The sequence below is a fragment of the Pipistrellus kuhlii genome, unplaced genomic scaffold (assembly GCF_014108245.1).
Source record: "Pipistrellus kuhlii isolate mPipKuh1 unplaced genomic scaffold, mPipKuh1.p scaffold_m20_p_9, whole genome shotgun sequence".
Classification (NCBI taxonomy): domain Eukaryota; kingdom Metazoa; phylum Chordata; class Mammalia; order Chiroptera; family Vespertilionidae; genus Pipistrellus; species Pipistrellus kuhlii.
In genome coordinates, this window is record NW_023425595.1 from 22,017,177 (window position 1) to 22,045,073 (window position 27,897).

The following is a 27,897-nucleotide window of genomic DNA, read 5'->3' on the forward strand; positions in this document are numbered from 1 at the left end:
ACACATATACACAGATTTAAAAAATAGAAGGAGAGAAGTAAATGTAAAATAGGAAATCTTGGCAAAGGGAATTCAGGGATTCTTATTCTATTCTTACACTTTTTTGTAAATCTGAAACTGTCAAAATAAAAAAAAGTACATAATTATCTATTAATCTGAATCACCAGAAACATTAAATAGATTGCATGTTCAAATAATTTTAGAATTTTTCTTCGCTAAAGTCCAGAAATATTTCAAATGATAGACAAAACTTGTAACAAAAAGCAAAGGCCCCACCCATATGGTTCAGGGGTTGAGCCTCGAACTATGAACCAGCAGGTTGCCAGTTCAATTCCTGGTCAGGCACATGCCCCAGTTGAGGCACATGCAGGAGGCAATGAATCGATGTTTCTCATCATTGATTTTTCTTTCTCTCTATCCCTTTCCCTTCCTCTCTAAAAATCAATAAAACTTTTATTTTTAAAGCAACTGATTTCTTTAATCTCAAACTAAGATGACCAACTGTCCCAATTTGCCTGGGACTTTCCTAATTTTAGCACTAAAAGTTACATATCCTGAGAACACATCCTGGAAACTCTTCAATCCCAGGTAAGCCAGCACAGCTATCTCAAATGATTTTCTGGACAATTAAAATCTAATGGAAATGATAATATTTTTCTTTTCTATAAGGAAAAAGAAAATGTTCTTTCTTCAACCTAGTTTAGTTGGTGCTTCTCAAACACTCTTGTAAGATGCATATGCACTCAATTCTACACAGGCAGCTTGGATATAAATTGGAATACCTTTCTGGAGCAATTTGACAGATACATTTAGAAACTAAAAAAAAAAATAAAATAAAATAAAATAAAAAGTTTATAAACTTTGAGAATAGTTCTATTCCTAGGAATTCATCTCAGGGAAATCACAGATGCCACAAATGTATGAACAAATGGATAGTTATAATAGTGTTATTTATTACAGTAAAAAAAAAAAAAAAAAAAAAAGTGGGATGCATCCAGAATGTCTAAATTTGGAGAAATGATTATATAAATGATGCTAGAACCATCCAACATGCATGTTAAGGAGTCATTTTTTTAAATCATATATTTGAGCAATAACACTGAAAAACGTTCAAAAAATATTGATAAATTTTAAAAAACCAGAATTTCATAAACTCACCGTCATCTATACAGTGTAAAGCCATTTTAAATATATATATAGCTATAAATGTATGTGTATATGTAAAAAAAATGAGATCATACACTATACACACTATGCTATAGGTGCATATACTAAATATATAAGCGATTTTTAAATTGGCGTAACACAATACATAATTTTAGTGTCTACCTCTAAGTGGTAGGATTATAGGTAACTTCTTTTTTTAAAATATATTTTATTTTATTGATTTTTCACAGAGAGGAAGGGAGAGAGATAGAGTTAGAAACATCGATGAGAGAGTTACATTGAACAGCTGCCTCCTGCATACCCCCTACCGGGGATGTGCCCGCAATCATTGTACATGCCCTTGACCGGAATCGAACCTGGGACCCCTCGGTCCACAGGCCGATGCTCTATCCACTGAGCCAAACCGGTTTTGGCCGATTATAGATAACTTCTAATTTATCCTTTAAATGTATTTATATTTCTAATTTTCAAGAATGAACATTATTTTATACTTTTTAAAAGACTCCTAATTATAATATGCAATGTGATTACAAACAAGAGATCAATTACCATAAGCTTTCTAAGAAATCAAGTTCCTTATTTAAAAGTGACATTTTATATGAAAAGCCAAAATAGTAAGACTATACATGCAAACATAATGGGGAATAAAAGTTAAAAGTAGAATAGACTGATGTGGAATTTCTTGAATCATACATCCCATTTCAAATAGGTTCTATTACCTACCTCCCAGCTATCAGGCTCCAAGAATTCCTTTTTTTCTGTAGCTTTCAAAAACTCTTCTAGAGTCACCAGTCGGTCTTTGTTAGAATCAACCTGATTAAAGAAAAATGTAGTAAAATCAAATAACCATTTCTCATATTACTTAGACACTAGAAACTGTCTTCCAATAAATGCTACTACATAAACATACAGCAGTTAGAGCTAGCCTAACATCCATAAACACTGAGAGGAAAAAATCAAAATAGAACACTAAACATTATATCAAAATCAGAAAATAGATATTTTCCTCTTCTATAGTATTCAAATTTGGAAGTGCAGTGAAATATTTATATCCCTGGTACCCTCAAAATCACCCAGTGTAAGAGTTTAAGTTGCTCTAACTGGTTAGGCCACCACACTATGTATAATCCCTCCTGAAGCCAAGTATTTAGGCAAGAAAAATAACCTTTCCCGTAAGAGAATTGCTTAGCCAAGAGTAATGGAGTGAAGTTAAAATGCTCTCAACAGTTATTCTTTTTTTTTTTTTTAATACATGTTTCTTTTTTCTTTTTTTTTAAATATATTTTATTGATTTTGTACAGAGAGGAAGGGAGAGAGCTAGAGAGCTAGAAACATTGATGAGAGAGAGGTCATCGAACAGCTGCCTCTTGCACACCCGCCACTGGGGATGTGCCTGCAACCAAGGTACATGCCCTTGACTGGAATCGAACCCGGGTCCCTTCAGTCCCCAAGCCGACGTGCTATCCATTGAGCCAAACCGGTTTCGGCTCAACAGTTATTCTTAAAAACAAACAACCTAATAAATTAAAACGAAACCTCCAAATTTTCCAATGGCTCTTGTAAACTATAGCAAATTCAGTTACAGAAGCAATAACCAAAGGAATTTATTTGATACCTTGGATGCCAGCAGTCAACAGAAATCCCAGTTCATCAATATCAGGTGAAAATCATCACAGAAGCAAAACAATGGGCTTTAGATGCCCTGCTTATGAAGTCTCCATTAGAGTTTTCAGTTAGTAATGTGAACAAGAAATGAATATGTGTTGTTATCAACCACTTGGGTATTAGGTTTTTGGATTTTCTTAGCAAAAACTAAAATAGTCATTTAAAATAACAAATATTAGACTACATTATTCTTTTACTTCCAAAAAGATGTTTTAATAGCTGATATGCAGTGGCATCTTAATCTTTTAAAATATTTTAAAAGAGTTACAAAATAATTTTATTCACAGTAAGGGAATACTGAATATTCAGGATCAAAAATGCAAAGTCCAATTAAATATCTAGTCTGTGTATTTGTCTTCCATTTTGTGGTGAGATTTATTGCAACAACTTGAATAATTCATAGAAATACTGTAAGATATCTTAAACTTTTAAAACATACCTCATTCATTACATGTTCCCTCATTCTAAGCCTTTCTTCCTCCATTTCTACCATATCATCCTCTTCATTTTTGGGGTCATATACTTTCTCCAACTAAAAAGAAAAATTTTAAACCAACATAAAAGGAAGAAAGATAATAAAAGGGAAAAAAAGGAGAGAAAAATAACCAAATACTTAATGAACTAATTTACCTCTTTAGTAAATAGGGCTTCTAATTCTTGTTCATCAAGGAAGCCATCATTATTGACATCTAAAGTTCCCAATGCAAAAAATTGATTTTAATACCTTAGAAAATAATTGAAATACAACTATTTACAAATGGTTTGCAAAAGCAGTATTGACATGAAGTACCAACATGATACAGAAAAAGATTTCTTCTTTTTTATGAAACCTCGGATGTGTCCAACTGATAAAAAAATCAATTTATAATTCATCATAGTTTTTAGGAAAATATATCAATTTTTGCAAAAATATAAAGCAATATGCTATGAGTAAAAGTAAATTTTAATATGATCACATAGAACTTGTTAGATATAATCTACCTAGTCACAGAAATACCTCATTTTACAGAGAATCTTGTAATAAGTCATATAACGATTTACCAGTAAAAGCAGATTTAAAGACACAGCTACTGGCTTAAAATACTTTATACTAAGTATCAGTAATAAAGACTATTATCTTACACTAGAGCAACACCCTAAACATTTACTCTCAATAGGACTCAATAGTAAACCTTGGCAGAAATAGTAAGAGTAAAGCAACTATAATTTTTCAAACAGCAGTCATAAATATTATTTGTATCAAATATGTTACCATGCAATTTGAAAAATGTCTTGGGGTCAAAGTCATTAGGATCCAATCCATCAGCCTCTTCCCATACCTCTTTTAGTTGATCTTTGCTTCCCTGTGAATCAATTAAAAAAACACATTTGGATGGTGAGCACATGGTATAATATACAGATTTTGTAACATAGAAGCCCATACCTGAAACTTATATGTTCATTTTGACCAATGTAACCTCAATAAACATTATATATATATATATATATATATATATATATATATATATATATATATATATATATAAAATTGATTTTTTTACAGAGAGGAAGAGAGAGGGATAGAGAGCTAGAAACATCGATCTGCTGCCTCCTGCACACCTCCTACTGGGGATGTGCCCACAACCAAGATACATGCTCTTGACGAGAATCGACCCTGGGACCTTTCATTCCATAGGCCGACGCTCTATCCACTGAGCCAAACCAGTTTTGGCTCAATAAACTTTTTTAAAAAACACTAAAAACAAAAACTAATCTATGTGTATATATGCAAATTAAAATATAAAGAACTTTGCAGAATTAAGAATTAATATCTAAGTACCAATAAAAATCTACTATCTGATTCGAGGAAGTATTTTCATCTAATTATGGTTTCATAAAGTCATAATCCTTACTGGATGATTAACTTTGGGATGATTTTCATGCTTTTTCTTCATTTCTTCAAATTTAGATTCTTCTTCTTTTCTCTTTTCTTCATTCAGTGTTTTTAAATATTCTCTCCTTTCATGTTCCTTCATCATTTCATACTTTTTAAATTCTTCATGTCGAGTCTTATCATAGTTTTCCAGATCACTTGTAGCCTATAATGTAATATTTAAATAAAAAGATGTGTTTGAAAAAATATAAAGTCATTCTTGCATATAGCATATTTTCTAATAGAAGATAGTATATAAGGGCCAAAAAAATAATAATAATTAATAATACAGAACTCCTCTTTCTAAATTCTAAATTCTACCATTTTATTTCAGTTTATTTTTTCTTTTTACCAGAAATTCAGGCATTCAAAGAAACTGAAAGTTTAGTAAGTTCATCATTAGTAATATATAAATTGATTTTTAAAATAAGAAGAAAAAAAGGACTATATCAAGTCTGTACAGTAGAAAACTAGATTAGTTTCTAAACACTTAACTCAATCTCATAACATCCAGGCAAGAACATTTAGTTTGTAACTTGGTACAGTACAATATGAGAGGAAAGCAAATTCTTATCTAAAATCCCTGAGCCCAGGTGAGTTCCAGAATATTCTATCAACTAATATTTGACAAGGAAGCCAAAAATACTCAATGGGCCGAAACCGGTTTGGCTCAGTGGTAGAGCGTCGGTCTGCAGACTGAAAGGTCCCAGGCTCCATTCCTATCAAAGGCATGTACACTGGTTGCGGGCACATCCCCGGTTGGGGGTGTGCAGGAGGTAGCTGGTCAATGTTTCTCTCTCATTGATGTTTCTAGCTCTCTATCTCTCTTCCTTCCTCTCTGTAAAAAAATCAATAATATATATATATATATATATATATATATATATATATATATATATATTTTTTTTTTTTTTTTTTTTTTTTTTTTAAGAATACTCAATGGAAAAATGATTGTCTCTTCAATAAACTGTGCTGGGAAAATTGGATATTCACATGCAAGAGCATGAAACTAAAACTTTTACAACACTCACAAAAATTAATTCTAAGTGGATTCCAGACTTAAATGTAAGACCTGAAATTATAAAATTCCTAGAAGAAAACAGGGAAAGGCTTCTTGACATAGGTCTTGGTAATGATTTTTTTAAATATGACACCTAAAGCACAAGCAACAAAATAAAAAACAAGTGGGATGACATCAAACTAGAAAGCTTCTGTACAGCAAAGGGAACAGTCAACAAAATGAAAAGACAACATATGGAATATGAGAAGATATTTACAAATCATGTATCTGACAAGGGGTTAATATACAAAATATTGATATATAAAGAATTCTTAAACTCAATGGCAAAAACCACACAAATAATCCAATTTTAAAATAGGCAAAGGACATGAATAGACATTTTTCCAAAGAAGATATTCGAATGGCCAACAGTACACTAAAAGGTATTCAACATCACTAATCATCAGGGAAATGCAAATCAAAACCACAATGAGATAGTACCTCTTATCTTTCAGAATGGCTATCATAAAAAATGACAAGAGATAAATGCTAGCAAGGATGTGGAGAAAAGGGAACCCTTATGCCGTTGGTAGGATTGTGAATTAATGTAGTCACTATGGAAAACAGTAAGGAGGTTCCCAAAATAATTAAAAATAGAACTACTATATAATACAACAGTTCCACTTCTGGGTGTATATCCAAAGGAAACAAAATCACTATGGCAAACAGATATCTGCACCGTTACGTTCACTGCAGCATTATTTACAATAACCAAGAGATGGAAGCAGTCTAATTATCATTTTGGCCATAGAAAAGAAGGAAATCCTACCATCTGTGACAACCTGGATGGACCTTGAGGGCCTTATGATAACTGAAATAAGTCAGACAAAAACAAATACTGTATGATCTCACTTATATGTGGAATCTTAAACTAATTGGATAGAAAAAGAAATCAGATTTATGGTTACCAGAGACAGAGGGGTAGGAGAATGGGGTGAAGGTGGTCAATGGGTACAAACTTCTAGTTATAAGATGAATAAGTCCTGGAACATAATGTACAATATGATGACTATAGTTAACAGTGGAGTATGGTATATTTGAAAGGTGTTAAGAGAGTAAGTCCTAAAAGCCCTCAATACATGAAAAAAAAACATTTTTTTACAATGATATGAGGTGATGGATGTTAACTAAATTTATTTTGGTAATCATTTTACAATGTCAAGTCATTATACTGTATACTTAAAAAGTGTTATATTTCAATTGTATCTCAATAATTGGAAGAAAAAATTTAAGTATTTTCTAGATTTTTTTAGAAAAGGAATATGGCACATATGCCACGTTCTGGAACATCCATGCAGAGTCTATAATCAAACAGAATAGTACTCCTTTAGCAAAATCTATATGTACTCAAACTAAGTATACTAAATAAAAAATATAAATAGCCCTTCTATAACTCAAGTCATGTTTCAGTTTTTACATGTGTTTTGTTTTTGTTTTTTTAGATTCTGCAATTGTTGGTAAGGGATTACAGACCTATATGTACAAATTATTATCTCCTAGAGACCTGGAGCATGAATTCATGCACAGGTGGGGTTCCTCAGCCTCACCTGTGATCAGAGCTGGCCAGCCCAGGGAAGGAACCATGGGAGGTTGGCTATGGGAGCACACTGACTACCAAGGGGCAGCTCCTTCAATTAGTGTCTGGCCCTTGGTGGTCAGTGCACATCATAGCAACCAGTCAACAGGTCATTTGGTCAACCAGTCATAATGGCCACTTAGGCTTTTTTTATATATAGATACTAATAAAGGTTAAGCCATTTCCCTTTAAAGATATTCTAGAGAGTAATATATAAAAGTTATATTATTACTTCATTGAAACCATTTTACACATTTACTTACAAAACCTCAAAGGCACAATAAAGACATTATTTTTTAGAATTATTCTTACTGCTTTGATTAGCATATCTAAATCTGTAGATTCAAACTTGTCAGGATTCATGTGGTTTAGGTGATCAAATTGTTTTAGAAGAGCATGGTAGTCTATGCCTGTATCTGGAAAAAAAGATGAGAAAACTATAAGTGATAAATTACTAGAAGCTAAAAACATTAATATAAGTAATATATTAGAATAAGCATTCATATTTATTCCTGGTGGATTTTTTTAACAAAATTCAAAGTTTTAGATTAAGGGTTCATATACTTTTAAAATATTGCATAATTTGTTATTCTGGGCAAAGATAATGTCCTTGAATCTAGAATGGAACACATTTAATGTGTACATTTTAGTGTTATTCCTAGAAAGACTAGTTGACATCAGTATAATCAATAACATAAACTTTATTACCATAAAACTATGAAATTTCCTACTTTTCATTAGATAAGTTCTAATACACTGCCCTCATCAAAGTATAAGAAGAAATTCTACACTTGATCTTAGCCAAAAGGCCAAGAAGCGATATATAAGAAGAAATTCTAAAAAGAACTACTCTAAAATTTATATGAAAGATTCATTTTATGCTTCTCCAATGACGGGTAAATTAATTTGAATAATGACTGATATTTTTAAAGAAACATCAATTGTCTTTCTTTGTAAACAATTTTTTTAAAGTAAGCTATAGTAGCATATTGTAGTTGAATGGGTGAAGTGACTCTGGGCTGTATTGTATTACAGAATTGAACAAAATAGAAGTCAGGGTTTCCACTTAGGAAATAGGAATATACAAATATGGAGTGATGGAAAACAAGAAACCTGTGGAAATGCATGGGAATTAGTACTATCAGTGTGAACTTATAATTTCTAAAATATGTATAGAAATACATGTGTGTTTCATACATGTGTGAATACATACATATACACAAATGTGCATATATGTACATTTGTATAGACATGCATGTATTTCCTAGATCTATCTGATGAAAGTGCCAAGAAGAATATATATTCCAGAAGCAATGAGCACAGCTAGTGTCAGCCCTTAGATTGTAATATAATTTCACACTAAAAAAAACAAATGCTCACAAAAATGCCTGATTCCTGGGCTGCGCAGGGTAAATATAAGATAACCCTGAGACATTACATCATGCAAGAAAGGAAGAAACTGCTAAATTTAGTTCAACCAAGCTTTTACTGAATTATTAGTATGGCACGTTCTAGGAGTTTTACTTATAAAGAAAAGATGTGTTACAAAATTTAGTCCTAAAGAATATGACCAGTAAAATATATGAAAAGATATTTAACCTCACTCAAAATAAGAGAAATACATATTAAAACTTCACTAAAATACTATGTAACAGAATGGCAAAACTAAAGTTTGAAGATGCATACTGTTAGCAAGGCTGTAAGAAATTATTGCTGGTGGGAATGTGTATTAACATAGTCTTTGTGGAGGTGGCAATATCTATCCAAATTACAAATACAAATGTCTTTTGGTTTAATAATTTCACTGTGGAGAACTTATCCTATAAGTAATCTTACACAGACACATAGTGCTATATGTAGAGTGTTCACTAGAAAAAAAAAAATGTCTATCAACAGGAGCCTGACTAAATAATGATTTCTCCATGTAATGGAAATCTATGCAGCTATTTTTAAAAAAAATGAATGTCTCTATGCATTAATACAGAAAGATTTCCAAAATATACTGTTAAAGGAAAAACACAAGGCAAAAAAAAAAAATGTGTATTGTATGCTAGCTTATATATACAAAGAGAGAAAAAATAAGAACTTTTTTTTTTTTACATTTGCTTATATAAGAATAAAGAAACTTGGGAAGGGTTGTGTTAGGGGAAGTGGGAACTGACAGGTTACAAAAATATCAGGGAGCTTTTTGCTATACCTTCTTACTCTTTCTGGGTTTAAACCATCCTACCTAATAAAAGAGTAATATGCAAATTAACCATCACTTTGCTCCACAAGCCAATCAAAGTGAGTATGCAAATAAACCCAACCAAGATGGCTACAGCCACAGAAAGCAGGAGGGAGGCGTTTCCCTAGCAATGGAGGAAGCCAAGCTTTCCACCTGCCCTGCCCGCCTAAGCCTCCACTCAAGGTTACAAAGTTTCAATTATAGAAGGTAAAAAAATCCAAACAGAAATGGCTGCCACCACAGGGTAAGCAGTAGGCTTGGCCTCTGCTCCAGGCTACAAAGTTTCAGTTGTAGAAAGGAAATATATCCCAGATACCAGGGCCTCTGCTTGGGTCACTGGGATGCGTGGCCGGCCTGAAAACCATCACAGGCCCCTCACTCAGGCTGTTCCATGCCCCAAGGAAACCCCCAACCTGATCCAGGACACCCTTCAGGGCAAACCAGCTGGCCTGCATCCATGCACCAGGCCTCTATCCTATCTAATAAAAGAGTAATATGCAGATTTACCATCACTCCAACACACAATATGGCTTCCCCCATGTGGTCAAAGATCCTGCCCCTATGTAGACACAAAGATGACTAGCAGGGGAAGATAGTTGGAAGGCACCAGGCCTTCAAGGGAGGGCAGTTGAAGGCAATCAATCCTGCAGGAGAGGGCAGTTAGGGGTGACCAGGTTGGCAGCGGAAGGAAGTTGGAGGCAAATGGGCTGGCAGGGGAGCAGACAGACATCAATCAGGCTGGCATGGGACTGGTTAGGGGGTTATCAGGCTACCAGGCAGAAGCGGTTAGGAGCAATCAGGAAGACAGGCAGGTGAGCAGTTGGGAGCCAGTAGTCCTGGATTGTGAGAGGGGTGTCCGATTGTCCAGTTAGGCCCGATCCCATTGGGCAGTTGGATATCCCTCAAAGGGTCCCAGATTGGAGAGGGTGCAGGCTGGGCTGAGGGACAACTCCCATGCACGAATTTTGTGCACCGAGCCTCTAGTGTGAATATATTACCTACTTTAAAAATTATACCTGCCCCCAAAATTAAGATCCTTGAAATCCTTCTTCAGATTATCAGAAATTTCAATTAATAAATTCTGAATCAACGACAAAATATTCCTAAGTTTTCTAAGCTTATTATATTGTTTTCTTTAGATAACAGAATTCAGTCTCTATCTTGAAATAAAGAAAGTATTGCCAAGATTTAAGGAAATAGAGATCGTTAAAGGAGAAAGAAATCTCAAAACACCTTAGGCTTGTTTCAAGGATGAAATTACCTTGTGTGCCTGGTGACCTGAAAGCGTATAGTATAAGCTCCATTTACCTCTCATTGATATCCTTAATTTCAGGATAATGAGAATTTGGTACATGTTTTCTAAGTCTATTCACCAGCAGGGAGTTTAATGCTCCACATGAGCATTTCTCCAATATAATCCATTGACCAGAGGAGCATTTTAAAATGCAGATTACTCATACCCAGAATCTGAATATCTGGGGTTGAGATTCAGTTATTTGCACTTTTAACTAGCTCTCCAGGTAGTTCTTATGCTATGTGAAGATTAAAAACTATTATTCCACAAAGAGTAAATGTTCAGATTCTATTAATGACAATGCATCACCCAAATGACCAATCTATGGGGGCAAGTCTCAAGGACACAGGAGCTAGTTTGAAGGGTCTCCCACCTGCTAAATCTGGCCCCTTGATTTTCATTCATTATTAGAAAGGCTATTCTAAAATAATAAAGGAATCCACCTATGTTGTCACCTAATGCTTTTATTATTTTATTTTCTACACTTAAATCTTTGATTTATTTTAACTTATATACAAGATACAGAACTAACTATAACATTTTCCAAATGGATACCCAATTGTCCTGACACTTTTTTTTTTAAATCTAGCTTTCTCCCACTAAAAATTAGATATCACCTTTAGTTCAAACTAAGTTCTGTGTGTATTTAATTTTACTTCTGAAATTTCTAGACTGATTCCACTGGTCTTTCTACTTACATGTCAGAAACACACAATTTTAAGCTAGTTTGATTCAGTGGATAGAGTGTTGGCCTGTGGACCAAAGGGTCCCAAGTTCGATTCTGGTCAAGGGCATTTACTTGGGTTTCAGGATCCTCCCTGGCCCATGCCCTGGTCAGTGCTTCTGCAGGAGGCAACCAATCAATGTGTTTCTCTCACATCAATCTTTCCCTCTCTCTTCCATTCTCCTTAAAAATCAATAGAAAAATATCCTCAGATGAGGATTAACAAACAAACAAACAACAAAAAAGCCAACATACAGTTCTAATGACTGAGATAGAGTGATATATTTTAACATCTAATATATAATATCTGGTCCTTCTTCATTCTGCTTTTTCAGAGGTATGTGGCTTTCCTTGCTTGTTTCCTTTTTCATATGAACTTTTAAATTAACTTGGCTAGTACCAGGGGGAAAAGTACATATTTTTATTTGGACCATGTTAAATTTATAAATTAACCTATGGAGAATTGACATGTTTATCAGCTTGAGTTTTTGCATCAAAAAGATGTATGTCTTCTGAATTTTTTCCTAATCTATTTTTGTGTTTTTCAGGAGTATTTTATATTTTTTTATCTTGTGCATTTCTTAATTGGATTATTCTGGGTATTTTATCTTTGCTGGTATTGTAAATGGAGTCTTTCCTTCCATTATATCTTCTAACTGGTTATTGTTTGTACACGTGAAATATACTGATTTCTGTATAATAAGTTTACCTTCATGAGTTTTCCTGTTGTATATAGTAAGTTTTCAGCCAATTACTTTGGGTTTTCCAAACACGTCATCTGTAAATAGAGATGATTTTATCACCTCTTTTCCAATTAATTCACCTCAATTATTTTTCATTTTTGTAATTGTTTTGACTAGAACCTCCAATAAGATTTTATTTAATAGAGGTAAGAGTGAGCATCAATTGTCTTGTTCCTGATTTTAGTTATGATACATACTTGTGTTTCTCCATTAACTATGATGTAGCTGAGTTGAACATATCTGATCATATTACAAAAGTAGCTATTGATTACTATCAAATTAAGAAGAGATGTTAAATTTTGTCAAATGCCTATGTTGCATTTAACATATATACAGAAATGGCATTTGACAAATCGTTTGTTTGTTTGTCCTTACTGGATTTTTAAAAAATATATTTATTATTTATTCCAGAGAGGAAGGGAGAGGGAAAGAGAAAGAAACATCACTGATAAGAGAGAATCATTGATTGGCTGCCTCCTGCAAGCCCCCTACTGGGGATTGAGCCTGTAACCCGGGCATATGCCCTTGACCAGAATGAAACCTGGGACCCTTCAGTCTGCAGGCGATGCTCTATTCACTGAGCCAAACCACCTAGGGCTAGAATCCTTTTGACACAATAATTTTGGTTTTTATATCATACATAATAGGAATGTGGACACTTTCCTTCTTTTTCTATGTTCTAGAACAGTTTAAATAGCATTCACAGTCTGCCCTTTAATGGTTTAATATTCCCTTTGACACTGTCCAGGCTGGTGTTTTTGGGAAGCTAGTTCTCTGACAATTTTTCTATTTTATTTATGAAAATTGTTCCAATTAGATTTTCTCTGTTTTCTTTTGGTTTACTTGGATGTTATTTTTCCTCATTTAAATCAGTGGCTTAATTTATTACTTTTCATTCTTCCTTTTTATTGATATAATTATTTTAAGCCAGTCATTTTGATTTTTTTTAATGATGTGAATGTATTAACTCTTCAAATAATTAAATTTTGAAAATTAAGAAAAGCCAAATTAATCTAACATTAAATTTTGACTAGAAAACATGACATATGCCAATTAATATAATTTGACCTCAACAACCAGATTTTGATATTTTTCTACCTTTTATGTAGCACTTACCTTGAAAGGAATCCAGTTTAGCTTTAATTAGCATTCTTAACCTTCCTACTTCTTGTCTTTTCAGTTCATCAAGTTTTGTCCTCACATGGTGACTTACTAAATCAAGCTCTTTGCTTAGTCTCCCACTCTGTTGACAAAACAATAAGTTAGTTTTATCTATTACACTGTATTTTAGAACAGATGCCTTATATTAAAAATAGGGTTATAATAAAGTAGAGATAGATACTTTTGACTAATTTCAGTAAGTCTGATATTACAAAAGCATTTTCTTTCAGAAAATATTCAGTTTGTAAGTCTAAAATTAAGATATCTAAAAGCATAAAACTTATAAAGGCATAATTAAAGCACGAAGGAGAAACTCAAAAAGTCACTCTTGTGTTATAAAATAGTGCAGCCATTTGGGGAAAAGAATTGGCAGTTCCTCAAAAATTTAAACGCAGAAGCTCTCTCAAGAAACATGCCTGCACCCCCTTCCCCAAGGCATTTTCCTTGCCTCTCTTTCTCCTACACTCCAAGGAGAGCTTTTGCTTCTGTAATTAGTTTTCTGAGCCCATTTCTTCTACACCTCACTTCTTCTGCCTCTGTAACTTTCTAAATAACTTTCTCTTGCCCCAGCCAAGTAGATAATTTGGTTAGACTTAGAGCATCGTCCCGATATACCAAGGTGTGGGTTTAACTCCCAGTCACAGCACATACAAGAATCAACCAATAAATGCATAAATAAGTGGAACAACAAATTGATGTTTCTTTCCCTCCATCCCTTCCTCTCTCTCTCTAAAAATCAGTTAAACAGAGTTACCATATGACCCAGCAATTCCATTTCTAGGCATACACCTAAAGAATTGAAATGTATGTTTACATAGAAACTTGTACATGAATGTTCACAGTAACATTATTCATACTAGCCAAAAGGGTAGAAATAACTCAAATGTCCATCAACTGGTGAACTGACAACCAATAAATGGAATATCCATCCAATGGGATATTACTCATCCATAAAAAGGAATCAATATGCTAATACTTGATACTTTGAGATGAACCTTGAGAACATAAGTTTTCATTCATTATGCGAAGTCATAGTATCCAGACACAAAAGGCCATATATTGCATACTTGCATTCATATGAAATGTCCAGAATAGGCAAATCCATAGAGATAGAAAGTAGATTAATGGTTGCCAGGGGCTAAGGAGAGAAGGAAATGGGGAGAGATTGCTTAATGGATACAGGGTTTCTTTGGGGGCAAATGAAATTGTCCTAAAGTTAGTGGTAATGATTAGATGACTTCATGACTTGGTGGATATACTAAAAAACACTGAATATTAAGCTTTAAAGGGGCAAATTTGATGGTATGTGAATTATATTTAATAAAGGGTGTTTTTTTTTTTTAATTAATTTGGCCTACTTCAGCTATTGTCATCCTATATATAAATACCTACAAAATGCATGTTTTGTAAGTTGCCGCCTTTGATTACTTTTTTCATAGATAAGTAATAAGATACATGTTCCAAGATTTAAGAAACAAAATAGCTAGTGGTTTACTTTCTCTTATTTATAAGTGCACTTGCAATCACAAACTGCAAGTCTAATTGGCAATCAGGCAAACCCTTTAGGACTGAGTCAATAGGGCCTGCTAAAGACGGTAAACTAAAGAAACCCCACAAAGGAGACCAAGAATGTTCACAGAGGAAGGAGAGCTAGGAAAATATACTCTTATAGAAGCAAAAATAGCAGTGTATCTCAAGGAGAGAATGGTGATTATTACTAGATAAAACAACAGTCCTCAAAGTGTGGGTCCCAAGTGGAAGCTTCTGGGCCACCTAGGAACTTCAGTACAGATCCTAGACTTACTGAATCGGGAAGTCTGGAAATGTGGCCCTAAATCTGTTTTTGAATCAGCCCTGAAATCTGAGAACCATTGAGATAAAGTAAAAGAGCTCAGGAAGAAGAGGAATAAAAAGTGTTCACTAGATTTAACAATTAAGAAGTCATTGATGCAAAGCTGAATGTAGTTAAATGATGTGATAACCTCTAATATTTATCTAATAAATGTGTATTCAGATGAACCCTGAAAGAAAGAAAGAAAGAAAGAAAGAAAGAAAGAAAGAAAGAAAGAAAGAAAGAAAGAAAGAAGTCAGAGTTCAGAGCAAAATGGCAATGAAGTAGATGGAAGTTACACTGACCTCCTCTCTAGACTATATCAATGTCAGAGTTGCAACTAAAGTTGGAACATCTAAAGACTAACTAAATAACCATCTAAAGACTAACTAAACAGAGTCTTTTTTTTTTTAATATTCCCAAGGTTTTTATTTTCTCTATTCTTGCCCTCCCTTTATGAACAGAAGCCTTATAACTAAGGATATACAGAGGAATCCACATGGAGACTGGTAGGAAGAGCAGAGCTATGAAAAGAGCTGGCTCCACACCCATGTGTAGGGGAGGGAGGCAGGGGGGGCAACGGGGAGTAAGAATCCAGAGGGATGCCCTAGCCGGTTTGGGTCAGTGAATAGAGCGTCAGCCTGCAGACTGAAGGGTCCTGGGTTCGATTCTGGTCAAGGGCACATGCCTGGGTTGGGGGCTCAATCCCCAGGGGGAGGTGTACAGGAGGCAGCTGATCAATGATTCTCTCTCATCACTGATATTTCTCTCTCTCCCCCTCTCCCTTCCTCTCTGAAATCAATAAAAAATATATATTATATATACAAAAAAGAGTCCAGAGGGATATCTCGGCTGAAGAAGTCTCTGGAAGAGCAAGGGGCCTCAGCTCCACACCAGGCTCCCTAACCTGTAGCACCAGAGCCAAGAATCTGAGCCCACACAGTATCTGGCTGTGACAATCAGTGGGGCTTCCACCCACCCTGGTGAGGAGAGAGACTGATCTTTTAAAGAGCCAGTGCACAAAATCTCACTCGCAGCATTCACTCTGGGCTCTAGTGGAGGATCAGCATTTTGGAGGGGACCAAAGTCATATTGGAAGAGATTGAATGGCATGGCTGTGAGCAGAGGGCTGGAGACACAGAAGCAAATGTCCCTGTGCTAGGTCCCTCTCCCACACCACCCACGGATGCCATCATTCCTGGCCAAGCTTTCCCCTCCATAAGGCATCAGCCTGGGAGTGGCAATAGCCCCTACCTGTCGACTCCTGGAGGCCCTGCCCTGCCAGGATCATTTTTCTGGTAGAGAGGTCTGTCATGCCCTCCAGCCTGGACCCCTTGTGCAGAATTTATTGAGGAGCTCTTGAGGAAGCTCGGGCAAAGTCAAGGAGTACCAGAGTCATACAGAGTGAGACTGAGTTGTGTTGCTGTCAAGCAAAGGCTTTTTTTTTTTTTTTTTTTTTCCTGTGCATCTGAATGGCACCAACCTTCTGGGGTTGGGCTAGGCCCTACCTCCTCATGACATCAGCCTGGAGTGACACTAGCCCCTCCCTGCCGACTCCTGCAAGCCCGGCCCTGCCAATCTGCTAGTCTCTAACCTGAGCCCATGGTGCAGACTTTCTTAGAGGCTGTGGAGGAGATCTGGAAAGACTCAGGGGATGGCAGACACAAAGGGAGAGACTGAGTTGTGTGGTTCTAGGGGAAGGGCCATTTTTCTCTCGCACACCAGACCAGCACCACTGTTCCTGTGCGGAGCCATCCCTCCACACAGCCAAATCTTGTTCTGTTTTAGCCTGATGGACTCTTACCCTAGCAAAGCCCTGAGACCCCGCCCCACCACAAAGACACAAAGGCCCCAGGCAGGTGGCAAATGGCTTTGGTGTACCCTCAGACTTTTGCTGAATGGGCTCAGACCCAGCATTGGCACTGAGTTTGATTCTGTGTCATCCTGGGGACTACCACTCACTCCTACCTGGTGACTCACTGAGAACTTATCTCACACACTTGCATATGGTCAATGAGTGAGTTTAACAAGTAACCAGTAGGTGGAAGCAGATCTCAGGTTAACCAGGGACTTGACTGGCCTGCCCCCAGGCTCTGTACTGATGGAAGCAAGACTTAGTATGCAGCTTGTCCCCTCCCATGCACACCCAGCCCAGCAGAGTCAGCCACAAACAGTGGATTACTCTGCAACTCCGAACAAGTAAGCCCAGGGCCAGTCAAGGAAGCATCTGACATTGACCTGCACCAGAAGCTCCAGAACCAACACACCCAGTGGCTGGCTTCAGACCACATCAATCAATTCCTCAAGCAGCACACCCAAAGGGAGATCTTGGCAGGCACCAGACCCTGGTTGGATGAATTACACTTCATGATATCAGCCTCCACACAGCAGTTCATAAACTATGGCCAGGTCAATCCTCATAGTCACCAACTTGAGGGTCAATGCATCCTCAAATGGGCCAATAGCAATCAAGACTCAACTACAGCAGGAAGGTTCACATAACTCACACAAGAGACATTCTTGGAGCACCTAACTCACGTAGTCAGGGAATCTGTACTGCTGAGTCCCACAGGACACCTTCTACAAAAGGCCAACCTACCATGACTGGGAAATATAGAAGATCTACCAAATACACAGAAACAAATACAGAAAGGCTGCCCAAATGAGGAGACAAAGAAACATGTCCCAAATAAAAGAACATGAGAAATCCCAAGAAAAAAAAGAGCTAAATAAAATGGAATCTACCAGTTACAGAGTGCAAAACAATGGTTATAAGAAAGTTCAAGGAAAGAATAGATGAACTCAGTGAGAACTCCTACCAAGGCCTGAATCAGGGAGGAGTACATGCCCTTGACCAGAATCCAACCCAGGATCTTTCAGCCTGCAGGCTCACACACTATCCATTGAATCAAACTGGCTAGAGCTAAATAGCCCCTGTTAACATAAGATGTGGCCCATTACCTCTTCTATTAATCTGGACTTGATTAAGACACCAGAACTTATCCTATTTTATACTTTGATTAGCTTCCTTTTGTCCTCACATCATGATCCAAGCCCTTTAACATGATGCACAAAGCCCTCTGTCATCTAACCCAAGATTCTGCCCAACTTCATCTTTTAGCCAATCATGGCCTCCACTCTTTAGCCTAGGTTACTACTTCCAATTTCCTGTATATCTCTTGTTTGGATGCCTCCCAGTCTCTTTCCTTTTCTTAGTCACATCATTAAGCACTGACATAATCTCCACACACACACAAAAAATGACTTCCCGCCTTTCCCTATTGCTTCTTACTAAATTATGAATCCATCCTCTGTATATCCAAAATATACTATCTACTCATCTTAATAATCTTCTGGATGTTAGTCTCCCTTGAGGGTTCTCTAAGGGTTGGGAGCGAATCTCCTCTTTATATCCCCAGCACTTAGATCAGTGTCAGGAATGTTCAAATATTTTTAAAATAATTATTTAATTACTTTTACCTTTATTTCCTCTATGTCTGCTTTCTGGAGCTTTTCTCTGAAATGATTATCTGTTTCCAGCACATCAATCACTTGCTTGAGATATTCATCATAATATAGTCCAGTATCCTTTAAATTAATAAACAAACAGTAAGCTTCTGAAAGATTTTCCCTCCCTGCATCTAAATATTTCAATTTAACAACAACAACAAAGAAGTCTAGCAAAATAGCATTGAACTATTTGATAGTTTGGGCAAAGTTAAAAACCTCAAATGTTTTGTTGCAGAAACCATGTTTCAGGGATCACACCAAAATCGTGTTTTAATGTTACATAAATGCAGGTTTTCTATATAGCTTAGTCAATGAGGACTTCAAAAAATATTAATTGGTTTTACCCCATTGGTACCTGTTTCTCTCACTGCCATCTATCTCTCCTTTGAATATAATACAGTGGTTTTTTGGCTGGTTAGCTCTACATTAGAAATGTATTGTGATTAATTCTTCTATACATTACTTAATATACTAACTACATATAGCCAGCATGGCTCAGTGGTTGAGCATTGACCTAGGGCCAGAAGGTCATGGTTCAATTCCCAGTCAGGCTATATACCCAGGTTGCAGGCTCAATCCCCAGTCTGATCAGTGATTCCCTCTCATCATTGATGTTTCTATCTCTCTCACCTTCTCCCTTCTTCTCTGAAATCAATAAAAATATATTTAAATACATATATATATATATATATATACTGCATTAAAAAAAAACATTGTCTAACATTAAGTAATACATGCTTGTCCTATATTCTTTTTACTGCTACTTCAAAAATAGTTTCTAAATGTCCAATTTTATAACTAATAAATATTAGCAATATTTTAGTTAAAATTCTTCCTATAAGGTTATATTTGTTATTTGACTTACTGGTGGTTCTATCTTTGCACTGTCCACAGGCTGAGCACCTTTTACTTTTGTCTTGTCTATGTCTATAGGCACAGCTTCAAGAGCAGTAAGTAGACATGTAACCAAGAGAAAATAATATTGCTGTAGGATGGTACTCCACCTCATCTGAAATAAAGGTATAATTATAGAAAGGTCCTGAAAAGATATTTTCAAACTGTATATATTTGAATTCCCAAAGCCATATTAATAATATATTAAATTTCAAGAAGTTTAATACAACAAAAGAATTCTTGGAAAAGGGTTAAAATAGATTATAAAATAAAAATGCTTAAAATACAGCACTAAAGAGAAATGCTTTTCAGCTAAAATTAAAAAGACAAGGAAATAAAATTTTGACAGATTGTATAGTATAAGAAAACAATTGGTTTATTATAAAAGCTTCAAATAAAGATGGCAATGAAGGACTCAAAATTTAAATAAATAGTCCATGTTTTAAAAAGAGAGAATAAGAAAAAAAAAAAAAATCAGCCGAAACCGGTTTGGCTCAATGGTAGAGCGTCGGTCTGCGGACTGAAATGTCCCAGGTTCGATTCTGGTCAGGGGCATGTACGTTGGTTGCGGGCACATCCTCAGTAGGGGGTGTGCAAGAGGCAGCTGGTTGATGTTTCTCTCTCATCAACGTTTCTAGCTCTCTATCTCTCTTCCTCTCTGTAAAAAATCAATAAGATATATTTAAAAAATCATTTTTCCTCAATTAAAATATTAGAGAGCCAAAATTACTTCTGGATATAATATTTAATGAGCTTCAACTTAATTATGTGAAAAGGGTGTTCTATGGGCACAAGTTGATCAAAAGAAACAAATAACTAGCTACAAATATTCCCTTAATCTTATTAATAATTACCATAGCTAATAGTCATTTGCTAAAATTATTTCTGGTCAATAATTTTTCAAATAAATAGGTCAATAAAATATCTGGCAAGATTGAAACAAACAAGGAGCAACTATTGCTGGTCCCATGATATGATTCAAATTTTGCTTATTCAGCTTCCATTCCAGAGGATCTCAGTAGCTCCAGAGGGTCTACTATAAGAATTAAAATGATGCCCAACCCTAGCTGGTTTGGTTCAGTGGGTAGAGCATCAGCTTTCGGACTGAAGGGTCCTGTGTTCAATTCCAGTCAAGGGCACACAGGTTCTGTCCCCTATAGGAGGCATGCAGGAAACAGTTGATCAATGATTCTTTGATGTTTCTATCTCTATCTCCCTTTCCCTTTCTCTCTGAAATCAATAAAAATATATTTTAAAAATAATCTATACTAATAAAAGGGTAATATGCTAATTAAACCAAACATCTTCTGGACAACCTTCCAGATGCACTTCTGCACAAAACTATGGTGGTGGGGCCCAGACAGAGGTGGTATGGGGCGATCAGGCCAGCAGAGGAGAACAGTTAAGGGGGTCAGGCTGGCAGGAGAGAGCAGTTGGAGGGATCAGGCTGCCATGATTATTGGTAATTGGAAAAAAAATTTACTTCTGATGATTATGTGATATCCTTGGGATAACTTATCTCTCTGTCTTTTTACTGCCTTACATAAAGCAAGTGGCTCAAAAATTTAAAAAAATTAAAAAGATGGCTCTTTTTAAACACAACTATAAATTGCACACACAAAAATCTATTAGCATTTATGAGTAATTTTAAAAATAACCAGAATAAATCCCACTTGAGACAGAAAGGCTTCTATAATAAATCATGGGATAAAAGTAAGAAACAAAAGACACAATTTATTATTTATTTTCTTCTGTAGACATGGTCAGACTTAAAAGTTGTTCCATGGAAAATTACCAAAGTGTCTATGAGTGGTTATCATGGCTTACAGTTCTCAGAGATAAAAAAGATCCATATTCTGGAAGATAATCCTATTTGCCTGCCAATAGCTACATCTTCCCTTCCTCCTCAATAACAAAAGACCATTTTATTCAGGGCAGCTACATTTTCCTGCTTCCCTGGCAGCCTGAGCTTTGGTTTAGGACATCTCTCTAAAAGGAGAGAACACATCCTTCTTTGCTTTTGCATCGATGCGTGGAACCTGGCTGTGATGGTTAGAGCTCTAGCATCTCTCTTGGACTATAAAGACCAGGGCCACCCCTTACAGACAGCACATCAAAGAATTAGAAAAAGCTTGGGTCCTTGATGACTTTATGAAGCTACCATACCTAACCCAAACTGCCTGCTTCAAGTCAGCAGCTGTGTATCACTGCAGGTTGCCCAGGAAACCAGAGAGGGTTGGACCTGCATTACCACTATTTGCCCACCATCCAGAACTGAAATATCATTGCTGACATGTACATGATCTCATTCATCTAGGGGAAATGGTGAACAACATAAACTGATGAACAAGAACAGACCCAGAGATAAGGAGCCATGGGTCAAACTGTTGGGCCTCAAAGGGAGGGTGGGGATAAAAGGGAGAGATCAACCAAAGGACTTATGTGCATACATATGAGCCTAACCAGTGGTCCAGGACAATAGGGGGGTGGGGGCATGAGTGGTGGGGGATTGGAATGGGGTGTTGAGACAAATATGTGATACCTCAATCAATAAAGAAATTTAAAAAAAAAAAAGATTTATTTCACATGAAAAAATAAATATTGTGTGTTTAAGCCATCATTAAGTCTGTTTTTTTGTTTTGGTTTGGTTTGTTTTGGTGTTTTTCTTTCTTAACTGATCACTTACCTTCAGATAAATTAAGAATTTTTATCTCCTTTTCACAGATGAGGCAACTGAGATCTGGAGAGGTAAGATGACTTGCACAATATCAAATTAATAAGAAGTTGGTCTTGGCTCCAAGCTCAATGCTTTTTCACTAAAAATGGACTCTTAACAGAATCTAAATGTAAAAAAATAAAAATAAAAACATTAAATATAAACATAAATGTAGGCATATTACAGTGGAAATGGCATGACAGTGTATGAATTGGTACATCCTCTTTTTAAAAAGTGCTGTTTATGATGTGGAAGAAGACTAAATTCTATTATATTCCAATAGTGAGGGCAGAGAGCTATAGTAAATAAACAGAATAAAAATGGGATTGGGATAGACAGATACAGTGCTTGTGATACATAGGTTTTACTGTACTGCTCCCACTTTAAATAAATAAGAACTCCAACTAAAAGTTTATTTTGCTCAGCAATAAGACTTCAAGATATAGGGAATGTTTTCCCATTAAATCCTTAACTGGAATCTTTCTTCACCTTTACCGCTACTTTTAAAAAATTAACTTTGGCCTTAGTCTGTCACAAAGATCAGTAATAAAGCAAAATACCTCAAATTCTTTTTTGAAACCCCACTATCTAACTATAAAATTCAAAGCAGTTAGCTCATGTGCAAACTCACTAGTGAACGTAATTATTTCTAAGCAGTCTGTGAGAAAATAAGATGTGTTCATATTTTAAGAACAAATATATTTCTTTATTTTTATGGTATATTTAACATAAAAATCTTAAGCAGAACAACCATTATGCATGTTAGATGTGGGAAAGGCAAATGGCTTTTATTAACACACCATGGTCAAAATTAAACAACAGATTGAATCCTAACCCCTTCTATTGATATGTACTTGAACATTACTTGCCCCTCTGAGTCTCAATTTTTCTACCTATAAAATTAAAATAATACTTCTTTGTAAGTTTTTGATTGGTTAAAAAAAAAAGAATAAATTCGATGTGAGTAGCATAATACATGGCAATAGTAAATGCTCAATAAATATTAATATCCTTCCTGTCTTGAAAATGAAATAGCTATATATTGAAATAATAAAAATATGTTCTGTTAAAAAAAAAAAAAAAAAAACAATGAACCAGTTTGACATACAACCTTTAAAGGTCATTTTTTGAAGGGCCACGTTGGCACTCTCTGAGCATTGCCATAACCAGAGATGCAGCTAAAGGCCGATGGAAAGACACATACAAGGAAGAAGAACACAATCCCTTCCTCCTTGGCATTAAAACAGAGATTTTGCAAGAGGCCCAGGTTTCTTTCTCCAAGGCACTGTCCCAAGCCAAGAAACCTGGGTTGCTGCTTGTTACTGTCAATGTCATAATGCTAACGGTGAAAAGGAGTGGGGTAGAGGAAAAATGGCTTCCAAGTTTCTCCATGGCAGCAGAAATGAGCACAACTGGTACCCTGATGCTCAACTCCGTTTTTCCCTTTGAAAATGAGCATCAGTGGGAAAGTGAGGTTCAAAATACTTCAACCCTTCCCTGTATCAAGACATCAGTATAGATGTTAGTGTTTCTCATACTCATATCAGCAAAAAAAGACATTAATCCAGGAACCCATTACATGGCCTTTTTCCCCTACATAACCATCAGTTACAGTATCCTTGATAACAGAGAATTCTGGGACCAAAATTTATCTTAGAGATGGTTTGGTTCAGGCCTTAATTTTATAAAAGTTTATAAAAACACAGGGAGGTTAACTGATTTGGCCAAGATCATTTGGTAAAGCCAGGACTGGAATCTGCCTATCAAATTCTAATTAAGCATACCTTTTACCATATCATGGTGGGGTTTTCTTTTATATTTCAGATTGAAAGGCATTAAAGTGATTGCAGTTTTTCATTTTCCTAATACATCATTTGAAAATGTTAGAAGCCTGTTTTCAAAAGTCTATAAACTAGTTGTATATATTAAACATAAAAATAACAAATTTCCCCTTTCTAGACCTTCAATTATTTAGAAAAAGTTAATCATGTGTTATGCCAAATATAGTCAACTCAATTACTCACAATACTTAAAAGATTACCTACTTTAAGGATTATTTTAAACACATTTAAAAATTCTACACTTGATTCCTCCAGCTACCCAATATTTACTAGAATATTTTGCACACCTAAGTCATCCAAAAGGTCCTTAGAAAGTGGAAAGCAATTTAAATATTATTCTAAATAACACAAAATTGGTTTCATATAGAGATATACACAACAAATCCCAAAACAAAGACATTGGTGTAACTGATACTCTAAACTAAATCAAGTGTTTTTGTTTTGTTTTTGTTGCTTTGTTTTTAATTGACCTTTCAGAGAGAGAAAAAGACAAACAAACATCCATCAACCACCTTCCACATGCCCCACAACCACACCCTATTTACGCATGTGCCCTTCAGTGTAGGGGACAATATTCCAACCAATTGAGCCACACTGGCCAGGACTCAATAACTAGTATTTTGAAAGTTATCCTCATTGCCTTCATTGTGCATTATATTTTAACTGGGCTTTACAGACCACATACCAGCTTGCCAAAAAGCATACTGAATGGGTGTATACTACAAATTGTGTGATGTGAACAAAAACTATCTCAGGAGATAAGAGAAAAGTAAACATAACACGGACCTGACCCGTGCAAGATGAGTAAAATTAGGATAGAACAGAATGAGTAACCACAAGGAGATAGAAATAAATTTTTCACTCATACTACAACGTTGGACCAGATCATGGAGAGTTTAAAGACCAAAATGAGAAAAGTTTATGTTCACCCTAATAACAAGAGTGATATTATCTGAGATTTCATTTCTAATTCTTAATGTTCACATTAGCTTCTCTTTTTTTAAATTCTCGACCCTATTAACTGAGGAATGTTTGTTGAAACTTTTGTTGTTTAACTTGTTAAAGTTTCATAAGACAAGAACTCACACTTGGCTTAAATCAGAATAAATCCTGAGACAATTTCTCTGAGGGGTAAGATGCTAGAATCTGGATATTGCCACACTCTAATTATTCATCAGAATTTACCAGGGAAGACTTTAAGAAACAAATAATTTATATAGGCTGTACAAGAAGCTATAGATATTCTGATCTAAATCTGATATAGTCATATTACTTTAAGAATTCCTTAAAGCCACTGTCTTATCAATTCTAAATCCACAATCTCCTTCTATCAGAAATATTTGCATTTAATCTCACTCTCCCTCCACTTTTGTTTTTTTTTTTAAACAAGATAACACATCATTTGTTGTTCATATTCATCCATGGATTTAATAGCCTTAATAAAAGGCAGCGATGGAAGACAGCACTTATTACTCAATTATGTAAAATGTACATTATCCAATTTAGGAGTTTAGTGGAGAGCACCATCCACAATAACCACATTCCCTCCCTGAATTAGTACTTAGCAGGTGCAACAAGGAAATACCATTTTTTCATGTTCTGAAACTGAAAGAGCTCACCACACACCCGACCATTTCTCACTTAAGGGAAAACAATAACACAAATGACTTTCTCCTCTCCTAAGTGTCAGGGGTCACTGCCTTAACAGAACGGGCAGAAGAGCAGGATTCACCGGCCTAGCTTTGCTCGCTCGGCAGCGCGGAGGTAGTGAGCATTACCAGGGAATTTGTGGGTACAACAACCACCTCAACAGTTGGCACCCCCGTCACCCATCAACCTGTCAAGGCCAGGCTGGAACCACGCCTGGGTCTTGGTCCAGCACCCACCCACCCCCGCCAGTTCCTCGCCAAGTGCCTGTCACCCTCATCCACCCCGAAGAAAGCCTGGGTGCCCTGCAGCGAATGGAGCGGAGGCAAGGACCCCGCCCCCCACCCTCCACCCCAGCCTTCCGCTGCAAGTTCGAGCTGGAAGCCCCCTCCCACCCATGCCTTCCCACGGGGTGGCCCCAACCCATCCTCAGTACCCAGCAAGGCAGAAGACCCCGCCCCAGCCTCCCGCGGTACCGATCCGCATCTACCTTCGAGATCACGAGCCTTCCCTAGCCCCAGTCTCGACCCCCCCCCCCCCCCCGAATCTCCGCCAGCAAATGCCTGCCCCGCACAGACCTGTCCTGTCTTGCCAGCTTCCAGTTTGCAGCTCAGCTCTGTACTCTCAGCCCACCGAGCGCTCCCGCCTCCTCGCTGTCTTGGCAACAGCCCCCGCCCCCAGGCGGCCGGTGATTGGTCCGACTGGGAACGCCAAGGCGCTGATTGGATGGTGCGGGGACGAGACTTCTCAGCGGGCAGCGCTTACACTGAGAAGCCGAGGGGAAGTTAAGCCAAGAGGGACGTGGCGCTCGGCTACGCGGGCGGAGAAGCCGCGCCCCTTCCTTCGTTCGCTTTCAAGGGGAAGCCTGTAGAGCAAGATTTGGGCGGGTGAGCTGCCGTCCCAGGAGCGGCCGTCCCTTGGTTACCGGCAGTGCCCAAACCAGGTAGCGACTGTCTTTCAGGCCCATTTCCTCCCACGGGCCTCGTTGGGGTCTCACACCCTCGAGCCTCCTCCCCACTCACCTCCGTTATGCAGGGCCCTCGGCCACAGAGGCTTGACTGCTTTTTACTCCACCTTCACTCACACCCATGTGCGGGGACTTATCTCTTATCTCTACATCCAACACCCTCTAGAGCTGAGGCATCTACTCCCAACCATCATTTTAAAGATGGGGAAAGCTGAAGCTCAAAGATACACATGGCTCGAGGGCTAGAGAAGCTCTTGGAAGACCAAGACTGATTGAGTGCCAAGCAATATCACTTCTCTGAGCCTTACATAGCTTTCTCCTTTGTGAAAATGGCATGATTTATTTCACAGTTGTTAGTGAAGATTACATGAGGTAATATTCCAGAAAACCAATACAGAACCTGTTGCATATGCAAGAAATAATAGCTTTTTTAAAATCAGGAAATAATAGGAGATAGTAGCTAAGTGCACCAGTTTGGAGCCAGGCTGCCCGTGTTGCCAAACCAGACTCACCGCAAACCAACTCCATGGCAGGGTAAGTTACTTAAACGCTCTGTACTTCGGTTTCCTTGTTTCTAAAATGGGGGTTAAAATACCACCCTCCTCCTTAAAGCATAACAAGTTAATAGGAAAGTGATTGGCACCTAGTTAGTGCTCTGTAAATGTCAGCCATGGCCGTGCTAGGACAATAATTCAGATTTGGTTTCCAAGATCAACAATCTTTACTCTTATATCTTCTCATCTATACACTTAGAACAATGCCTCATAGTTAAGCTCCTAGATAAGGCTCAGGAGAAAATATTCATTTTCTATAAATCAAAATCTCAAACTGTCTCCCTCATCATCATGAAAGTCCTGACTCATGAGGATGTGATGACTCTGCCTCCTCTGAAGATTTGATAGTACAGGCAAACATGAGAAAAACAATCACCTTCAGTTTTCATGGATAGATTGAAGAGTAAA

General features: G+C 36.7%; 1 protein-coding gene and 1 pseudogene across 6 annotated transcripts in view; both read right to left on the reverse strand.

Moving 5' to 3' along the window:
* The window catches only part of NUCB2 (nucleobindin 2), a 35,829-nt gene extending 9,145 nt beyond the window's left edge, over positions 1 to 26,684 (reverse strand). For 2 of the 6 annotated variants that reach the window (XM_036426889.2, XM_036426890.2), the window contains exons 1-11: positions 26,547 to 26,684; positions 22,451 to 22,604; positions 19,736 to 19,879; positions 18,841 to 18,948; positions 13,485 to 13,611; positions 7,693 to 7,796; positions 4,725 to 4,910; positions 4,085 to 4,175; positions 3,463 to 3,521; positions 3,272 to 3,364; positions 1,891 to 1,980 (exon numbers count right to left, since the gene is read on the reverse strand). In XM_036426889.2, coding sequence (XP_036282782.1) covers positions 1,891 to 1,980; positions 3,272 to 3,364; positions 3,463 to 3,521; positions 4,085 to 4,175; positions 4,725 to 4,910; positions 7,693 to 7,796; positions 13,485 to 13,611; positions 18,841 to 18,948; positions 19,736 to 19,879 — 1,002 coding nt within the window. In that variant the 5' untranslated portion in view covers positions 22,451 to 22,604; positions 26,547 to 26,684. Of the gene's footprint in view, positions 1 to 1,890; positions 1,981 to 3,271; positions 3,365 to 3,462; positions 3,522 to 4,084; positions 4,176 to 4,724; positions 4,911 to 7,692; positions 7,797 to 13,484; positions 13,612 to 18,840; positions 18,949 to 19,735; positions 19,880 to 22,450; positions 22,605 to 26,458 lie in introns of all 6 variants that reach the window. The other 4 variants (XM_036426892.2, XM_036426893.2, XM_045577543.1 and 1 more) reach the window with 3 other exon arrangements.
* Positions 8,076 to 8,201, reverse strand: LOC118713875 (annotated as a pseudogene).
* Positions 26,685 to 27,897: the final 1,213 nt, after the last annotated feature.